Below are 14,810 nucleotides of genomic sequence, written 5' to 3'. Positions count from 1 at the left end.
CTGGCATGAAAGTTACTTGGTTTCATGGACTTGAAATGTGTTATTCCCTTCTTCTCTTGCTTTTCAGAAGTCTTTCACCAGTTGTTGAAATTGGTATGACCTGGTTGGTGTATAAAAAGTGAAGATGCCGGCATTTTCACCTTTTACTTTAGGAAATGCTGATTCTGTTATTTTATTTCTTGGGATAATAAAGTGAAATAGAGCAGATTGTTTTTCATCATCTTGCTTGAAATTTGTGTGGCTGTGCTTTCACAATTTTTTTTGGTTTTCTGATGGCACACATGATCTTTGATTATCTACATCAAAAGCCGAAAAAGATTGCTTAAATCTTGTTGGAGCTAACACGGTTCTCTGGATGATGGGATGGATTTTGAAAAATAATGAAAAAGTTCTAAATTCTCCTGTTTGTTTAACTTGTTTGGCATAGCGAAACCTTTTGAGTGTTATTGTTCATGATCCTGGCTTTATTCACAGCTGCAGATGCTTTTCTGAGAGTTTCTGACAAACTACCTTAGGGAATTTCAGTTTGTTAGAGAGATTTCAATCTTCAGTTACAAATACTTGCAATTGTTGGAAACTTCTTGCCATGATGTACTTTAAATTGGTTTTTGTTCATTGTTGTGAAGGGCTATGCAAGCTGTTATTGAAGTTTTTTTTTGTTATATCATACTTTTTCTTATCTCTTCATGCTGGACGGGAAGCAATCAAGCAAGTTATACGTTTAATGATTCTATCAATTGGAGATGGAACCTTGAATGAAATTTGTTAATGATTCACACTGAAATGTTCTGCTGCTCCAGCTTGCACGAGCTTACTATGCATTCTTGGACATCCTCTTCAGCAGTCATATTGCTGTTATTATTAATCTGGATAGAAGCACCTTCGTGCACTTTGTTGGATCTCTTGAATCGGGTCTAAAGAGTTTGGATGCCGGCATCTCATCACAGGTGGGCCACTTAAAATTTAGGTTGTCTCATTTTCCTTTATCATGGTGTGTGTGTGTGTGTGGGCACGCTCACACACCCTCGCGTGAGTGGCTGAGTGTGCAAAACTCTAGTGACTGTTAAAACATATGTAATAATACCATAATACCCGATAAGGGTATTATGGTCATTTCACAAAGTACCCCATAGGGGTACTTATTTTGTTTCTCGTATTTCACTATTTTTTATTTTTCTTTTTATTTTTATTTTTGTATTTTTTGGATACCGAAAAGGGGCCCCACAATGGAGTCGTTGGAGCCCCCAACGGTCACATATGTGACCGTTGGGGGCTCCCAACGACTCTATTGGGAGCCCCTTTGGTCTCCTCTTCTTATAAATAGGGGGAACCCCCCATGTATGTTGTATTGCTCTTGAGAGCTCCTCTTCAATAATAGTGATATTATTTTTCATGTGTAGCCTTTTTATAAGGCCCTTTGTATATCCCTTAGTGGATTTTCTCTCTTGTGCTTGTTGCATTTGTCCGTGTGGGACATAGTGAATGCTTTAGCATTCTTGGTTTCTTCCGCTTATTTCATTACATGGTATCAAAGCCATAAGATCTTCTAAAGGTAAAATCTTGTCTCTCTCTACTTCCTTTCTTTCTCACATCTTCCTTGTGTAGCAATGGAAGTCAAGATCGATCTATCATTCAAACTCAATGGAAAAAATTACATGATGTGGGCATCCGCAATGGAGAATAATCTCAAAGGCAAGAAGCTTTGGGGTTATGTAATGGGAACCGTTCCGGAACCCCAACTTAAGCTCACAAAGATGGAAGGAGATCAAGAGAAAGCACTTGAAGGCGATGCTCGTCTCAAGGCCATTGAAGATTATAATCATCAAATGGAAGATTGGGAGAGCAACCATGCAAAAATCCTTGCATGGTTTATGAATAATGTCGAACTTAAGGTATGTGCAAATATTGCAAAATTCCGCCGGGCAAATGAAGCTTGGTTTTTTATGAAGGGTATGTTTACCCAAAAGGATCTTGCAAGAGCTTATTTCTTGCAAGAAAAAGTAAGAACCACAAAACAAGGCGACATGAGCATACAAGATTACTATAGTGCTCTAAATCCTTTGTGGGATGAATTGACTCTTTTAGAGCCTAAATGGGTATCTATGGAGGATGTGGTTCTAAGACAAAAACAAATGGAACAAGATAGATTGTTTCAATTTTTATTTGGGCTTCGTCCCGAATTTGAACAAGTGAGATCCTCACTTCTCCATAGATCCACGTTTCCTCCCTTAGAAGAAGCTATTGCCGAGATTACTCAAGAAGAGACTAGGCATAGCATGGGTAAAAGCATAGAGGAAGTTCTTGCCGTATCTAAACCCGGCAATCATGTTAAAACATACAAACCACCTCATTTTGGTAAGCAAGGGAGTGGTGGAAGAAAAATGATTATATGTCACCATTGTTATGAGCCGGGACATATTAAACCCGTTTGCCCAAAGCTAAATGGGGCATTCAAGCCAAAGGTGGCTTCCGTTGAAGAATCCACCACCAAAGAAGATGACGGCAAGACCAGGGATCTCAAAGACACTCTTGGACAAATCTCCTTGGCTCTTCAACAAATCTTAAAGGTCACTTCTTCCACCTCCGGTGCCGCCATTGCCTCATCATCACCTCCCGGTACGTACTCTTGGATTTTAGATTCCGGAGCTTCTTTTCACATGACCCCTCATGAAAATGCATTAACCAATGTGCACACCAATTCAAAAATGTCTTGTGTCTCTACGGCCGATGGAACTTTTCTCAAAATAAATGGTGTTGGAACTCTTGATTCTAAAAATGTTCAAAATTTCCTTGTTCCAAAAGTTAGAATAGTTCCAAAATTAAATCTTAACCTCTTTTCCGTTTCTCAAATAGCCGACCATGGATGTGAAATATCTTTCTCATCACAAGGGTGCTTTGTGCAGGATCTCCGGTCCGGGAAGCGGATTGGGCAAGGCCATAGGAAGGGAGACCTTTATTTTATGGATAATTTAATGCTTCCAAATACCTCATTTTGTACTTATGTCCAAGACAAAAATATTGAAACTTAGCATAAAAGGCTTGGACATCCAAGTTACTCTAAAATGTATCTTTTTCCTTTTGGACACAAGTTTTGTAAAGAAAAAGATATCAATTGTAAAGATTGCATTTTTGGCAAAATGAAGTCTACTCCTTTTCCTATTAGATCATTTGTGACAACAAGACCTTTTGAATTGGTGCATTCCGATGTTTGGGGGCCATCTTCGGTTCTATCTAAAGGTGGTTATTCATATTATGTTACTTTTATTGATGATTATACTAGATATGTATGGATTTATTTTCTTAACTTTAAATCGGAAGTTTTTAACTTCTTTAAAGAATTCCATGCAAAAATTCAAAATCAATTTCAAAGTCAAATATCCATTCTTAGATCCGATTCGGGTGGAGAATACTTATCAAATGATTTTCAAGCATATCTAAAACAACATGGCATTTGTCATCAAAAATCTTGCCCAAGAACTCCTCAACAAAACGGTCTAGCGGAAAGAAAACATAGGCATATTTTGGAAACCACTAGATCCTTACTCATTTCTAAAAATATTCCTAAAAATTTTTGGGCCGAAGCCGTGTTAACCTCCACCTATTTAATTAATAGGATGCCATCTTCAAAATTGAATAGTATCTCTCCTTATGAAAAACTTTTTAATATGACACCCGACTACAATCGTCTTCGGATTTTTGGGTGTAAATGCTTTGTTCTTTTACATAAAAGAGATAAATTGTCACCTAAAGCAATAGAATGTGTATTTTTAGGATATGGTGAAAATCAAAAAGGCTATAGATGCTTTGATCATAAAAAAATAAGTTATTTGTCTCCAAAGATGTAACCTTTTTAGAAGATGAAAATGGATTTGACATATTGGAAAAATCAAATGAAATTGATTATATGTTTATCAATGATCTTTTAGAAGATTCAAATGATGACTCTTTGAGTCATCCGGAAATTTTAGAAAATACTCATGATTCTCATGATGATGTATCACCAACTAATGGTGACAATCTCCAAGTATACACTCGGCGTGAGGAAGCCCAACCTATCAGTGCTTTAGAAAAATTCTTGCGGCTTAATGAACCCCTAGAAGAAACCTCCCTTAGGCGTTCTTCTAGAGAATCAATTCCACCTAATAGGTTTGTCTCATATGAAACTCTTTCACCTAAATATAGAGCTTGTCTAATAGCCTTGCATTCTTACTATGAACCCTCCCATTATAATCAAGCAAAAAGTATACCTCATTGGGTTGAAGCAATGAAAGTTGAACTAGATGCTTTAAATAAAGCTAAAACTTGGGAAATAGTTCACCTTCCTCCAAATAAGAAAGCTATAGGATGTCGATGGGTCTACAAAGTCAAAACTAAAAGTGATGGTTCCCTAGAGCGCTATAAAGCTAGATTAGTTGCTAAGGGATACTCACAAGAATATGGCATCGATTATGAGGAGACTTTTGCTCCCGTGGCTCGCATGACAAGCGTTAGAACTTTAATTGCGGTAGCATCATCTAAGAAATGGCCTATATTCCAATTAGATGTTAAAAATGCCTTTCTTAATGGTCAGTTGAATGAAGAAGTATATATGGATCCTCCGCCGGGAATCAGTGTTAACCAAGGTCAAATCTTTCGGTTATTAAAAGCCTTATATGGTCTTAAACAAGCCCCTAAGGCTTGGTATGATAGATTTAGTGCTATCATGTTACAATTGGGATTTCGCTCATGTTATACTGACACTGCTCTTTTTGTTAAAAATGCAGGTAATAGTATCATCATCCTTCTGCTTTATGTTGATGATATGATCATCACTGGCAATGATGAAAGCGGTATTCTTAAAGTTAAAAATATGTTAAAACATAATTTTGATATGTCTGATCTGGGTTTTCTCAGGTACTTTCTTGGCATAGAAGTTGCATACTCTCCTCGAGGGTATATACTGTCACAGATGAAGCTTGCTGCAGACATATGTTTCAAATCTGGGATTTCAGATGATAAAAAGGTGGAGACTCCCGAGGTTATCAATGCTAAACTACGACTGGAGGATGGAGTTCTGCTGGACGATCCTACGCCCTACAGGCAACTCAGGCTCCCTCACCTATCTGACTATCACCAGGCCCGATATTGCTCATGCTGTGCACTCTGCAAGCCAATTTCAGCATGCTCCTACATCTGTGCATATGAGTGCTGTGCTCCGGATCATTCGATATATTAAAAATACTTTGACTAAAGGGCTATTCCTATCCTCAATCTCTTCCTTAGATTTACTAGCTTATACTGATGCTGACTGGGGAGGAAACCCAAATGATCGAATCTCAACTACTGGCTTTTGTGTATTCCTAGGAGATTCGCTAATTGCTTGGAGGTGCAAGAAACAGCAGAAAGTTTCATTGTCTTCTACTGAAGCAGAATACAGGGCTATGGCAACCACTACAATGGAGCTGGTGTGGCTTCGAAGTCTTCTTCAAGATATGGGAGTCGAAATTACCGGGGCTTCGAAGCTTTGTTGCGACAACAAAAGTGCTATCTACATTGCCAGCAACCACACTTTCCATGAGAGGACGAAACATATTGAAATGGATTGTCATTATGTACGTGATGAATATCTTCGTGGGACAGTAACACTGCCATATGTCACTTCAGAATATCAACTTGCTGATTTCTTCACCAAAGCCCTGCCTGCTCCTCGCTTCTTGTTCCTCCTTGGCAAACTTTTGGTCATTCCCCCGTAAAGTTTGAGGGGGGGTGTTAAAACATATGTAATAATACCATAATACCCGATAGGGGTATTATGGTCATTTCACAAAGTACCCCATAGGGGTACTTATTTTGTTTCTCGTATTTCACTATTTTTTATTTTTCTTTTTCTTTTTATTTTTGTATTTTTTGGATACCGAAAAGGGGCCCCACAATGGAGTCGTTGGGGCCCCCAACGGTCACATATGTGACCGTTGGGGGCTCCCAACGACTCTATTGGGAGCCCCTTTGGTCTCCTCTTCTTATAAATAGGGGGAACCCCCCATGTATGTTGTATTGCTCTTGAGAGCTCCTCTTCAATAATAGTGATATTATTTTTCATGTGTGTAGCCTTTTTATAAGGCCCTTTGTATATCCCTTAGTGGATTTTCTCTCTTGTGCTTGTTGCATTTGTCCGTGTGGGACATAGTGAATGCTTTAGCATTCTTGGTTTCTTCCGCTTATTTCATTACAGTGACTACTTCCATTTCCATTCTAGATGGATAATGATCTTGTACTTATTCCGGCAAAGATGGATGGGGTGGTGGTGTACAAAATTTACATCATAGAATAGGATTGATGCCTAAATTTTTCTAAAATCAACTATTGTCACTCCTTTCAGTTATTATGTTTTGGGTCCGTAAATATTGATTCTATGTAACGGATTCTGTGGTTCCTTTTCCCAAACTGTCCTGTCAGTGTGCATCTGCTGTGGATAGCTTGGCAGTTTTCTACTTCAACAATATAACGGTTGGGGAAGCACCCACATCCCCTGTTGCTATGAATCTTGCTCGACATATTGCAGAATGTCTTACATTGTTTCCAGAGGTACTTCCTTTTTCCTTCTGATTTTCTGTTTCAAAATTTGTAGTAATTAGTTTCACAGAATAGATTCAGCTTCTTTTTCCTATCGTAGCTATACACTATTTGTTTTGGCACCTTACATCTGCAGGTTCTGTTGATTGCACCTTGCTCATATGTTATTTGTGAGAGATATCTGTCATTATCAATTATTTTTCCTGACTGAGGGCATGCTATTATTGCATGTAGTTAGTTTTATTGCCAAATATCATTCTGTGTGAATTTGGTTTCATTCATTTATCTTTGAGAAAAGGGAATGAGGCAGAGGTGGCTATCCTTTCCCCTGTCTGGAGCAGTGTTTTAGAACCACTGACCCAACTCAGGTTTATTTTAGTTTATTTGTGTTTCTTTCTTTTGTTGTTTAATGTCTTTACATTCTTGTGTGGATGGTGGTCCCATCATCATGGTACCTTATCGTATGCTACCTCTTTATATTAGTCGTGAAAGCGTCTTTAGGGTAATGCACAGATCCAATGTAGCTCTTCTGCTAGTTTATGTTTGCAAACTAAAGGTCACAATCCATACCATACTAGTTTATTATAGAACGGTGCATAAGTTCGTTTACACCTTTATAAGTGTAAGGAGCTTCCTCAATTAATTCACCTCTTAGTTTGATTGAATTTAAATGATTTTTCTAATTTTTTTTCTACTTACATTATCTAGTCAACTGTGAGAACTCTGTTGCTATTTTATTTGAAGTTTCATCTATGGTTACACAGTTATTTTATTTTTTGTTAATTCTTATGGGGATTCGATGTTCTTATATGGTTATGCAGTTATTAAGAACTTTGTTTGAGATTCTTCTTTTTGAAGAATGTAGTCATCAGTGGAGTCTTAGCAGGCCAATACTCAGCTTAATACTCATAAATGAACAGGTAATTATCTGTCCCCATAACTAGTTACTTACAAGCCTGAAATCTGTTTTTGGTACGTTTAAGATCAATACCAACATGGAAGTGATAAACTGAGTTCTATGATTCAAATAATCTCTAACTGAAGATCTAGGTTATAATGCATGTTGTTTATCCTGCTGCATCCGAATGCAGAATTTAAATCTCTGGGTGCAAGTTTGTTCCAGAAATGTGTTGACATTGAGATTTATCAGTGTGTCATATATTTCATGGGCTATGAAGCTTTGCATGTCTATATATCTGAATGATTCTGTATTTGATTGTAAAGTTAAGAAGTGGGTTACATGCTTGTCGCAATGTTCTACCCAGACTGGGATTCTTCAGTTTTCAATATATTATGTACTGCATCTTTTCCTATCACTAAGTTTGTACTAATTATTTTGCAGATGTTCAATGACTTGAAAGCACAGATTTTGACATCGCAGGTTAGCCCTACTTTCTTATTCATGTATTTCAAGTGCATTTTAGGTTGGGGCCATGTGACTTACAGTTGAAAGCTTTATTGGATGCACTCATGTAAGCAGATGGGATAAGTTTCAGGATTCAAGTCCCACCTTGTCTCACTTTTCTAGGTTGGCATGCCCAATGCAGACACCCCCTTAGTGTACCTCTTCTGGCGGTGGAGAAAAACATTAATGGTTCATATTTGTCCGTAGGTCTGGTAAATGAACCAAGCAGCTCGTGTTTCGGCTCGTCACAAACTTGTTCTTGAACATTTTGTACAGCTGGCGAGCCGAGCCACGAGCAGCTTGTTTAGCTTAAATGAGTTTGTCTTGAACACAGGGTATTCAGCTTGGCTCGTATAGATAAAACATAGTGTATGATATATATTTTAAGCATAATATGTAAGGAGAAGAATGCATTAGATATTTATACAAATAGGATGCATGAAAATAATATATAAAATATGAACTATTAATTGTAATATATAAAATATATAAATTTTAATTGTAATATATAAAAAAATTTATATTCCATTTATAAATAACATGGAATGTTTTTACATGAGCCAGCTCGTGTTCGCCTGGGTACGAGCTCAATTCATTGGTAAATGAGCCGAGCCCAAACATGGCCTGTTCGGTTTGTTCAGCTCGGTTACCGCCCTATTTGTGTGTTAATTTTACTGCATGGTCCTCTTCTTCAGATGTTCATTTTTTTAGTTCAGTGCACAGTAAGGTTCTATTATGCAGATATTCAAAATGTTAGGAGGGTGTGCTTGTGGTTGGTAGTAATCTGATGAACCTTGAGAATCTTAGTTACCATTGCAGGTTTTGCATGGTGTATTTTTGTAGATACTGTCAGGGCTTGTCGCTATGATAGTAGACACATCAAATAGTCTAGAGGCTAGACCTTCTCTGCTTATTTATACCTATCTTTTACTAAATTGTGCCTTCCGAGTCAAATTTTGTTTTGACTGAATTTCGGTTTGGGCTTCTGTCGCCATACCTCCTTATGTCTCTTGACAGGGGTGAAGCTATCTTATCTTCTAAATTCTCACGGCACCCTTTGATACTAGCTAGTCTTTTATGCCTATTCATATGATCTAGGACATTATGCATGATAGTCAGTCAGGTCGTGTGATTAACTCAGTGCATGATCATCTCACCCTGTTCATGTGCAGCCATCAGATCAGCAGCAACGTCTTGCCCTTTGTTTTGACAAGCTCATGGCTGATGTCACCCGAAGCTTGGATTCAAAGAACAGGGACAAATTCACGCAGAATCTTACTGTATTTAGACATGATTTCCGTGTTAAATAGTGTAATATAATTCTCAGTGGCTCCTATTCTTTGGTGGTGGTGCTTAACCAATTTGGCAATGATATATGGCCAAGGAAGATATCTTCAACTCCCCCTAATACAAGTTCATATTGTAAATAGGAACTTGATCACAAATGCTGACTGCTTGGATTACAGAGGGAGGATTTAGGGCCGAAAACCTTTGAAGACTTGGTTTTATTGCTTCTTGAAAGATGGGTATGCGAGGATTTGAGACTGCAAGAGATGATTGCTGGATGTTTTGCTGTTATTCAGGTTGCAGAAGTTATGGTCGTCGTTTTTTCTTGGCAGGATATACAAGGTAACAATGAAAAATTCTTTTGCTCACTGCATCAGTATGAAGCAAGTGAAAGAAATGTAAATGTTATCCATTGTTGTGTTCAGTATTGATATTCGGTTTTGTAAATTCTCGTGGTATATAAGCTTTGGCTTCATCCTCCATGCATATCTTTTTCTTCTGATATACTAACTTTTGGTTTGTGTGCTGAAAATCTCATTCGACAATTGCACTCTATGCATTTCTTGGACTGCTTTGTGAAATCCTCCTTGCCTGAGAAATTGGACCTGATTGTATGACAAAAATGGTCCTCAACAATGGAAACACTATTAATTTTCGTTCTATAGACTTTTGGCTATTTCTGTTGGTTCTGTCTGGAAGAAGTAATGAAGACCAAAATATACAGGTGTTTGGGAACCAGTGGCTTGTCCAGTTGCTAAATCTGCCATGCGGTTTCCTGTCATGAAGGAATATTGGAGATCAGGGCTGTGCTTGGTTAATCTTTGTGGTACTATTGTGCTTCATTCCTCAACTGGAGTCTTCTTTTTGTGATGTAATGCACTCGATGTCTAGGGTATCTGGGTGGCTTTAGATTATGACCCAACTTGGTTAAAGGTATGGATCGTGCTTTGCAAACGCTGCCTCTTCTGCTTTGGGTTTGGGCCTTAGATTAGGCTTTGATAGCTTTTCTGACTACAGGCCTGGCCTGCTTCGGAAAAGCCTCTTATCTGCCAGGTTTTAATTATGCCGTCCTTCACCAGCCAAGAGAGGGCCTAGGGTGTGAGTTTAATGTCACCTTCTCACTTGCTTTACCCTAGCTGTGCGGTTTTCATGCATAATGTCTCGATAGGATGTGCATGTATAGTCGATGGTGTGTTTTGAGGCCATGAAACAAATATTGCCGATGTTTTAAAGTTATATTTCACCACGATATTTTCAAAAAGTGATATTTCCTCAAAGAACGATAGCTTAAATATCACTTATTTAAAATTTTTATATTAATGTCGTTTCTTTTATTTTTATGAAAATATCATTTGATGTTAATGCAATAAAACCATGTATATTAATATTTTAATGTTGTTTTCGTAGTAGTATATTTTATGGATTTCATATACAGGTTCCAAGGGCAACCTTGTCCTTATTCCTGAATTGATACTGTAGGATCGATTGTTTGTTCAACCTGGCCACCAATGTCTATAATCCTAAAAGTTACATGATTGGAGCGGACTATCTGCCTAAAAAAGGCCATGAAAAGCTTGGTCATGGTTGGGATCCACAGCACAAGTAGAGCATTGATTCTTAGCACCAACCATATTCGTGGCGACTAAGTTTATTACGAGTGGGAAATGGCGGCCAAATTCTCGAGAGAATTTGAAATTGAGGTTTTCTCCTGATTTTATTGGAAAATAGCAGCAAAATTAAATAAATTTAAAAACTGTATAAAAAGAATCACAAGTGAAATTCTATATATATATATATAGATATATATGAAAATTATAAGGTGGTTCAGTACCATGATACCATACAGTGGTAGACACTTTTGTTTGTATGGATCTAGCCACCGTACGGTACATCTAATGGTACAGATGTGTTTAAGATGGTTTATTTATTTTGTTAGAAGGTTTTATCATATCTAATACATCATTACATCTTATTTTTGAGATAGTGAAAATCAATGGCTCACAATTCATGAAAATAAGGGTGATCTAGAAATGGTAAGAAACATCACATTTGGGTCAACTTTAACACATGAAAATAGTTAATAGAATATGTTAAACATGATTCAAAGGTTAGATTTTGCATTTGGAGCATAGATCTATGTGAATAAGTGTGTACAGCAATAGAAGCACCCATATATATATATATATATATATATATATATATATATATATATATATATATATAGAGAGAGAGAGAGAGAGAGAGAGAGAGAGAGAGAGAGAGAGAGAGAGAGAGAGAGAGAGAGAGAGAACAATTTACAAATACTGTTAAATTATTCAAAAAATGACCATAAGTAATTTGACCCGATTCCTTAAAAACCCTACAATTTTTTATATTCCTTGATATCCAAGATCATAAATATTTCACACCATTAGAACCTTTTTATCCTTTGCAACTATGCATTTAGACCTTTTTGAGATAAAATTGTACCATCCGTCGACTAGGTTCAACTTTCACTTAAATACAGAATCACAAGCTTATACGAATTTAGACTTCACAAACTCGCATACATTTATTTGTTAATTTTTGGTGAAACTAAAAACCACCAAAATTGCAAATATTCTACTCTTTCACATATAATAAAATTTTTTGCATAAAAATTTTGTGAAACACCTCTCATAACATATTGTTTCGCATATATCTTGAAATTGGATAAATTTATGTGTGAAACACTTGCACTAATTTCGCAAATAGCTTACGTTTTTGCATATATTACATGCTCTCGCATAAAGTTATTTGCAAATCTCTAGATATCACAAAGATCATACTTTTTATATTTATGAAACTATGACAAATGTTTTTTATTTTTTATTAATTTTTTGAATAATATATAAACCCGTTGTGGTCTCCAACCTGCTTATTTTTTGCATAATCTAGGTCTTTTTTGTCTTTTCTCTCCAACCATTGATCCCCAACCTGCTTTTTCTTTCGACAACTATTTTCAACTCATTTGCGTATATCATACTTATTCGCATACACATTCTGAAATCTCATGAATATATATGCGAAAAATCCTAGTGATCGGCAAAAATCGAACAATTTTGCAAAATTGTTTTTCCATGTATCGATAAGTTTTTATGATTAACACATAACTAAATACAATTGATTTGCACAAATTTATATAACTTGAAGTTTAACAATTACAAAGTTACATACATGAGCTTCATTACAAAGTTATAGTCAAAGTTTAACTTGATTCATTCAAATACAAAGTTTAACTTGATATATTACTAAGGTGTATAATTGTCCACATCTTAGCTAGCTGCAGACTCTTCTGATGCCTCTATACCGATGTCTCATTCTTTTCATTATCTTTTGCATCCTTGGAAGCCATTTTCTTCATCTGCTTGTAGAACTTGATTATATGATTCTTTATATTTGTGACATCTTGCTGAAAATAACTATTTATTAGCAAACAACTAACTACAATGAACATCTCAAACTAGTGAACAACTGACATATAAACGCATACCTGTGTGAAGTTCAATCTTTAATTTATGCCCAAATACTACATATATTGTATGCCAAATATATCATTGTCATATCAATAAAATAAAAAAATACCAAGTAAAGAACATGTACATGTACTAAATGAGTTAACAAACAAATGCAAAGTAATTACTTATTCTCTTATTGAGAAATATCATCCATCATCTATGCCATCCAATCTTTGTAACATTCGAACCCAAATTGCCAAAAAAAAACCCTCCAACACATATGTATGAAAAAGTGATAACAAATATACACAAAAAAAGAGATAACAAACATACACAAAAAAGCAAGTATATTATTAAGTTATATTATCGTACTATTTGTTTGAGGTTTTTTAACTCCGTCTGTGTATAACTGTTTAGTTATACACTGCCGGTCCCAAGCTCGGATAAAGGAGCAGGGTTGCGGTAGGCCAGTGACAGCCAACATAAAAACTTAGTCATACCCTATGAATATGAACCAATATGAGAATTTCGTTGGGGCGTTCCCTACTGAGCGACGCGCTATACTCTATAGGCCCGGAAGTAGTGATAAATGGGAAAGGGTTGCTAGGTTGTCGCCCGGAAGCGACGCGTCACACCGACGCCCGAGTGTGGTGTCAAATAGGCAAGGGTTCCCTCACTTTGTTGGACGGGTGGGGTTAAAGAAGTTAGTCCAAGACCATAAATTTAAGTTAGCCACTTGGAACATAGGGTCTTTAATTGGTAAGTTGGTAGAGTTAGTAGATGTTATGTGTAGGAGAAAGATTTATATTTTATGTCTACAAGAGACTAAATGGGTAGGTGAGAAGGCAAAAGTGATAGAACCTCGGGGATATAAGATTTGATATACAGGAATAAATAGAAATAGGAATAGAGTAGGGATTGTTATGAGTCGTGAGTTTATAGATAATGTAGTTGAGGTCCGTAGGAAGGGTGATAGGATTTTACTTATTAAATTAGTATTAGGTACGTATATTATTAATATTATTAGTGTTTATGCACCTCAAGTAGGTTTAGATGATTCCATTAAGCGTCAATTTTGGGAAGATTTAGATGGAATAGTACAAGGGATATCTTATGGTGAAAAGCTTTTCATCGGTGGTGACCTTAATGGACATGTAGGCATTAGTAGGGATGGATTTGAGAGTATCCATGAAGGCTATGGTATAGGAGAAAGAAACGAAAGTGGAGAAAAGATTTTAGATTTTGGTTTGTCTTATGATATGATCTTAGCAAACACTTGGTTTAGGAAGAGGGAGTGTCACCTAGTAACATTTAAAAGTGGGGTTAATACGAGTGAGATAGATTTTTTCCTACTTAGAAAGATAGATAGGGGTTTTGCATCGATAGTAAGGTTATACCGGGAGAAAGTGTAGCTACACAACATAGAGTCTTGATTTTAGATCTTAGAATTAGACAATATCGCAAAAGGGATAGACATAGGATATATCCTAGAATTAAGTGGTGGGCACTGAAAGGAGCCAAACAAGAAATGTTTGTAGAGCGGGTAGTTAAGGAAGTTGATTGGTGTCTCGAGGAGGATTCAGAATCAATGTGGAATAAGATTGTGGGTGGCATGAGAAAGGTGGCTAAGGAGGTATTGGGTGAGTCTAAAGGAGGTGCACCGCTAGGTAAGGATACATCATGGTGAAACGAGGATGTCAAATTAGCTATTAAGGTTAAAAGAGAGTGTTATAGAAATCTAAGAGTCGTGATAATGAGAATTTGGAGAAATATATGATAGCAAAGAAGGAAGCTAAAAAAGTAGTTCGAAACGCGAGTGATAAGGTATATAAGAAGGTTTATGACAAGTTGGATACCAAAGAGGGCAAAAAGGATATTTATAGGCCTGCAAAGATGAGAGATAAAAAATCGAGGGATATGAGTATGGTTAGATGTATCAAAGATGAAACACAAAGGGTTTTAGTCAAAGATGAGGAGATTAAGGAGAGATGAAAAGATTATTTTGATAAGCTATTTAATGAAAGTCATGCTCAGGATCTTGGAGACTTCTCCATTTCTTTTCATGAGATGAATCATGACTTCATGCACAA

The 14,810-nt window shown here is 36.6% G+C and overlaps 1 protein-coding gene across 6 annotated transcripts in view; it reads left to right on the top strand.

The window, feature by feature from the left end:
• The window catches only part of LOC149814097 (uncharacterized), a 49,058-nt gene extending 39,329 nt beyond the window's left edge, over positions 1-9,729 (top strand). For 5 of the 6 annotated variants that reach the window (XR_016427984.1, XM_089989585.1, XM_089989583.1 and 2 more), the window contains 5 exons: positions 801-947; positions 6,436-6,564; positions 7,374-7,472; positions 7,895-7,933; positions 9,130-9,729. Coding sequence is in view for 4 of the 6 variants with exons in the window: in XM_089989585.1 (XP_089845711.1) it covers positions 801-947; positions 6,436-6,564; positions 7,374-7,472; positions 7,895-7,933; positions 9,130-9,267 (552 nt within the window). In the remaining 2 variants the exon portion in view is untranslated. Of the gene's footprint in view, positions 1-800; positions 948-6,435; positions 6,565-7,373; positions 7,473-7,894; positions 7,934-9,129 lie in introns of those variants that run through there. The other variant, XM_089989587.1, reaches the window with a different exon arrangement.
• The last annotated feature ends 5,081 nt before the right edge of the window (positions 9,730-14,810 follow it).

This window comes from Nuphar pumila, chromosome 15 (genome assembly GCF_984573655.1).
Source record: "Nuphar pumila chromosome 15, dmNupPumi1.hap1.1, whole genome shotgun sequence".
In the NCBI taxonomy this organism is placed as follows: domain Eukaryota; kingdom Viridiplantae; phylum Streptophyta; class Magnoliopsida; order Nymphaeales; family Nymphaeaceae; genus Nuphar; species Nuphar pumila.
The sequence above is the reverse complement of the archived record's forward strand: the minus strand, read 5'-3'. Positions and strand labels throughout refer to the sequence as shown.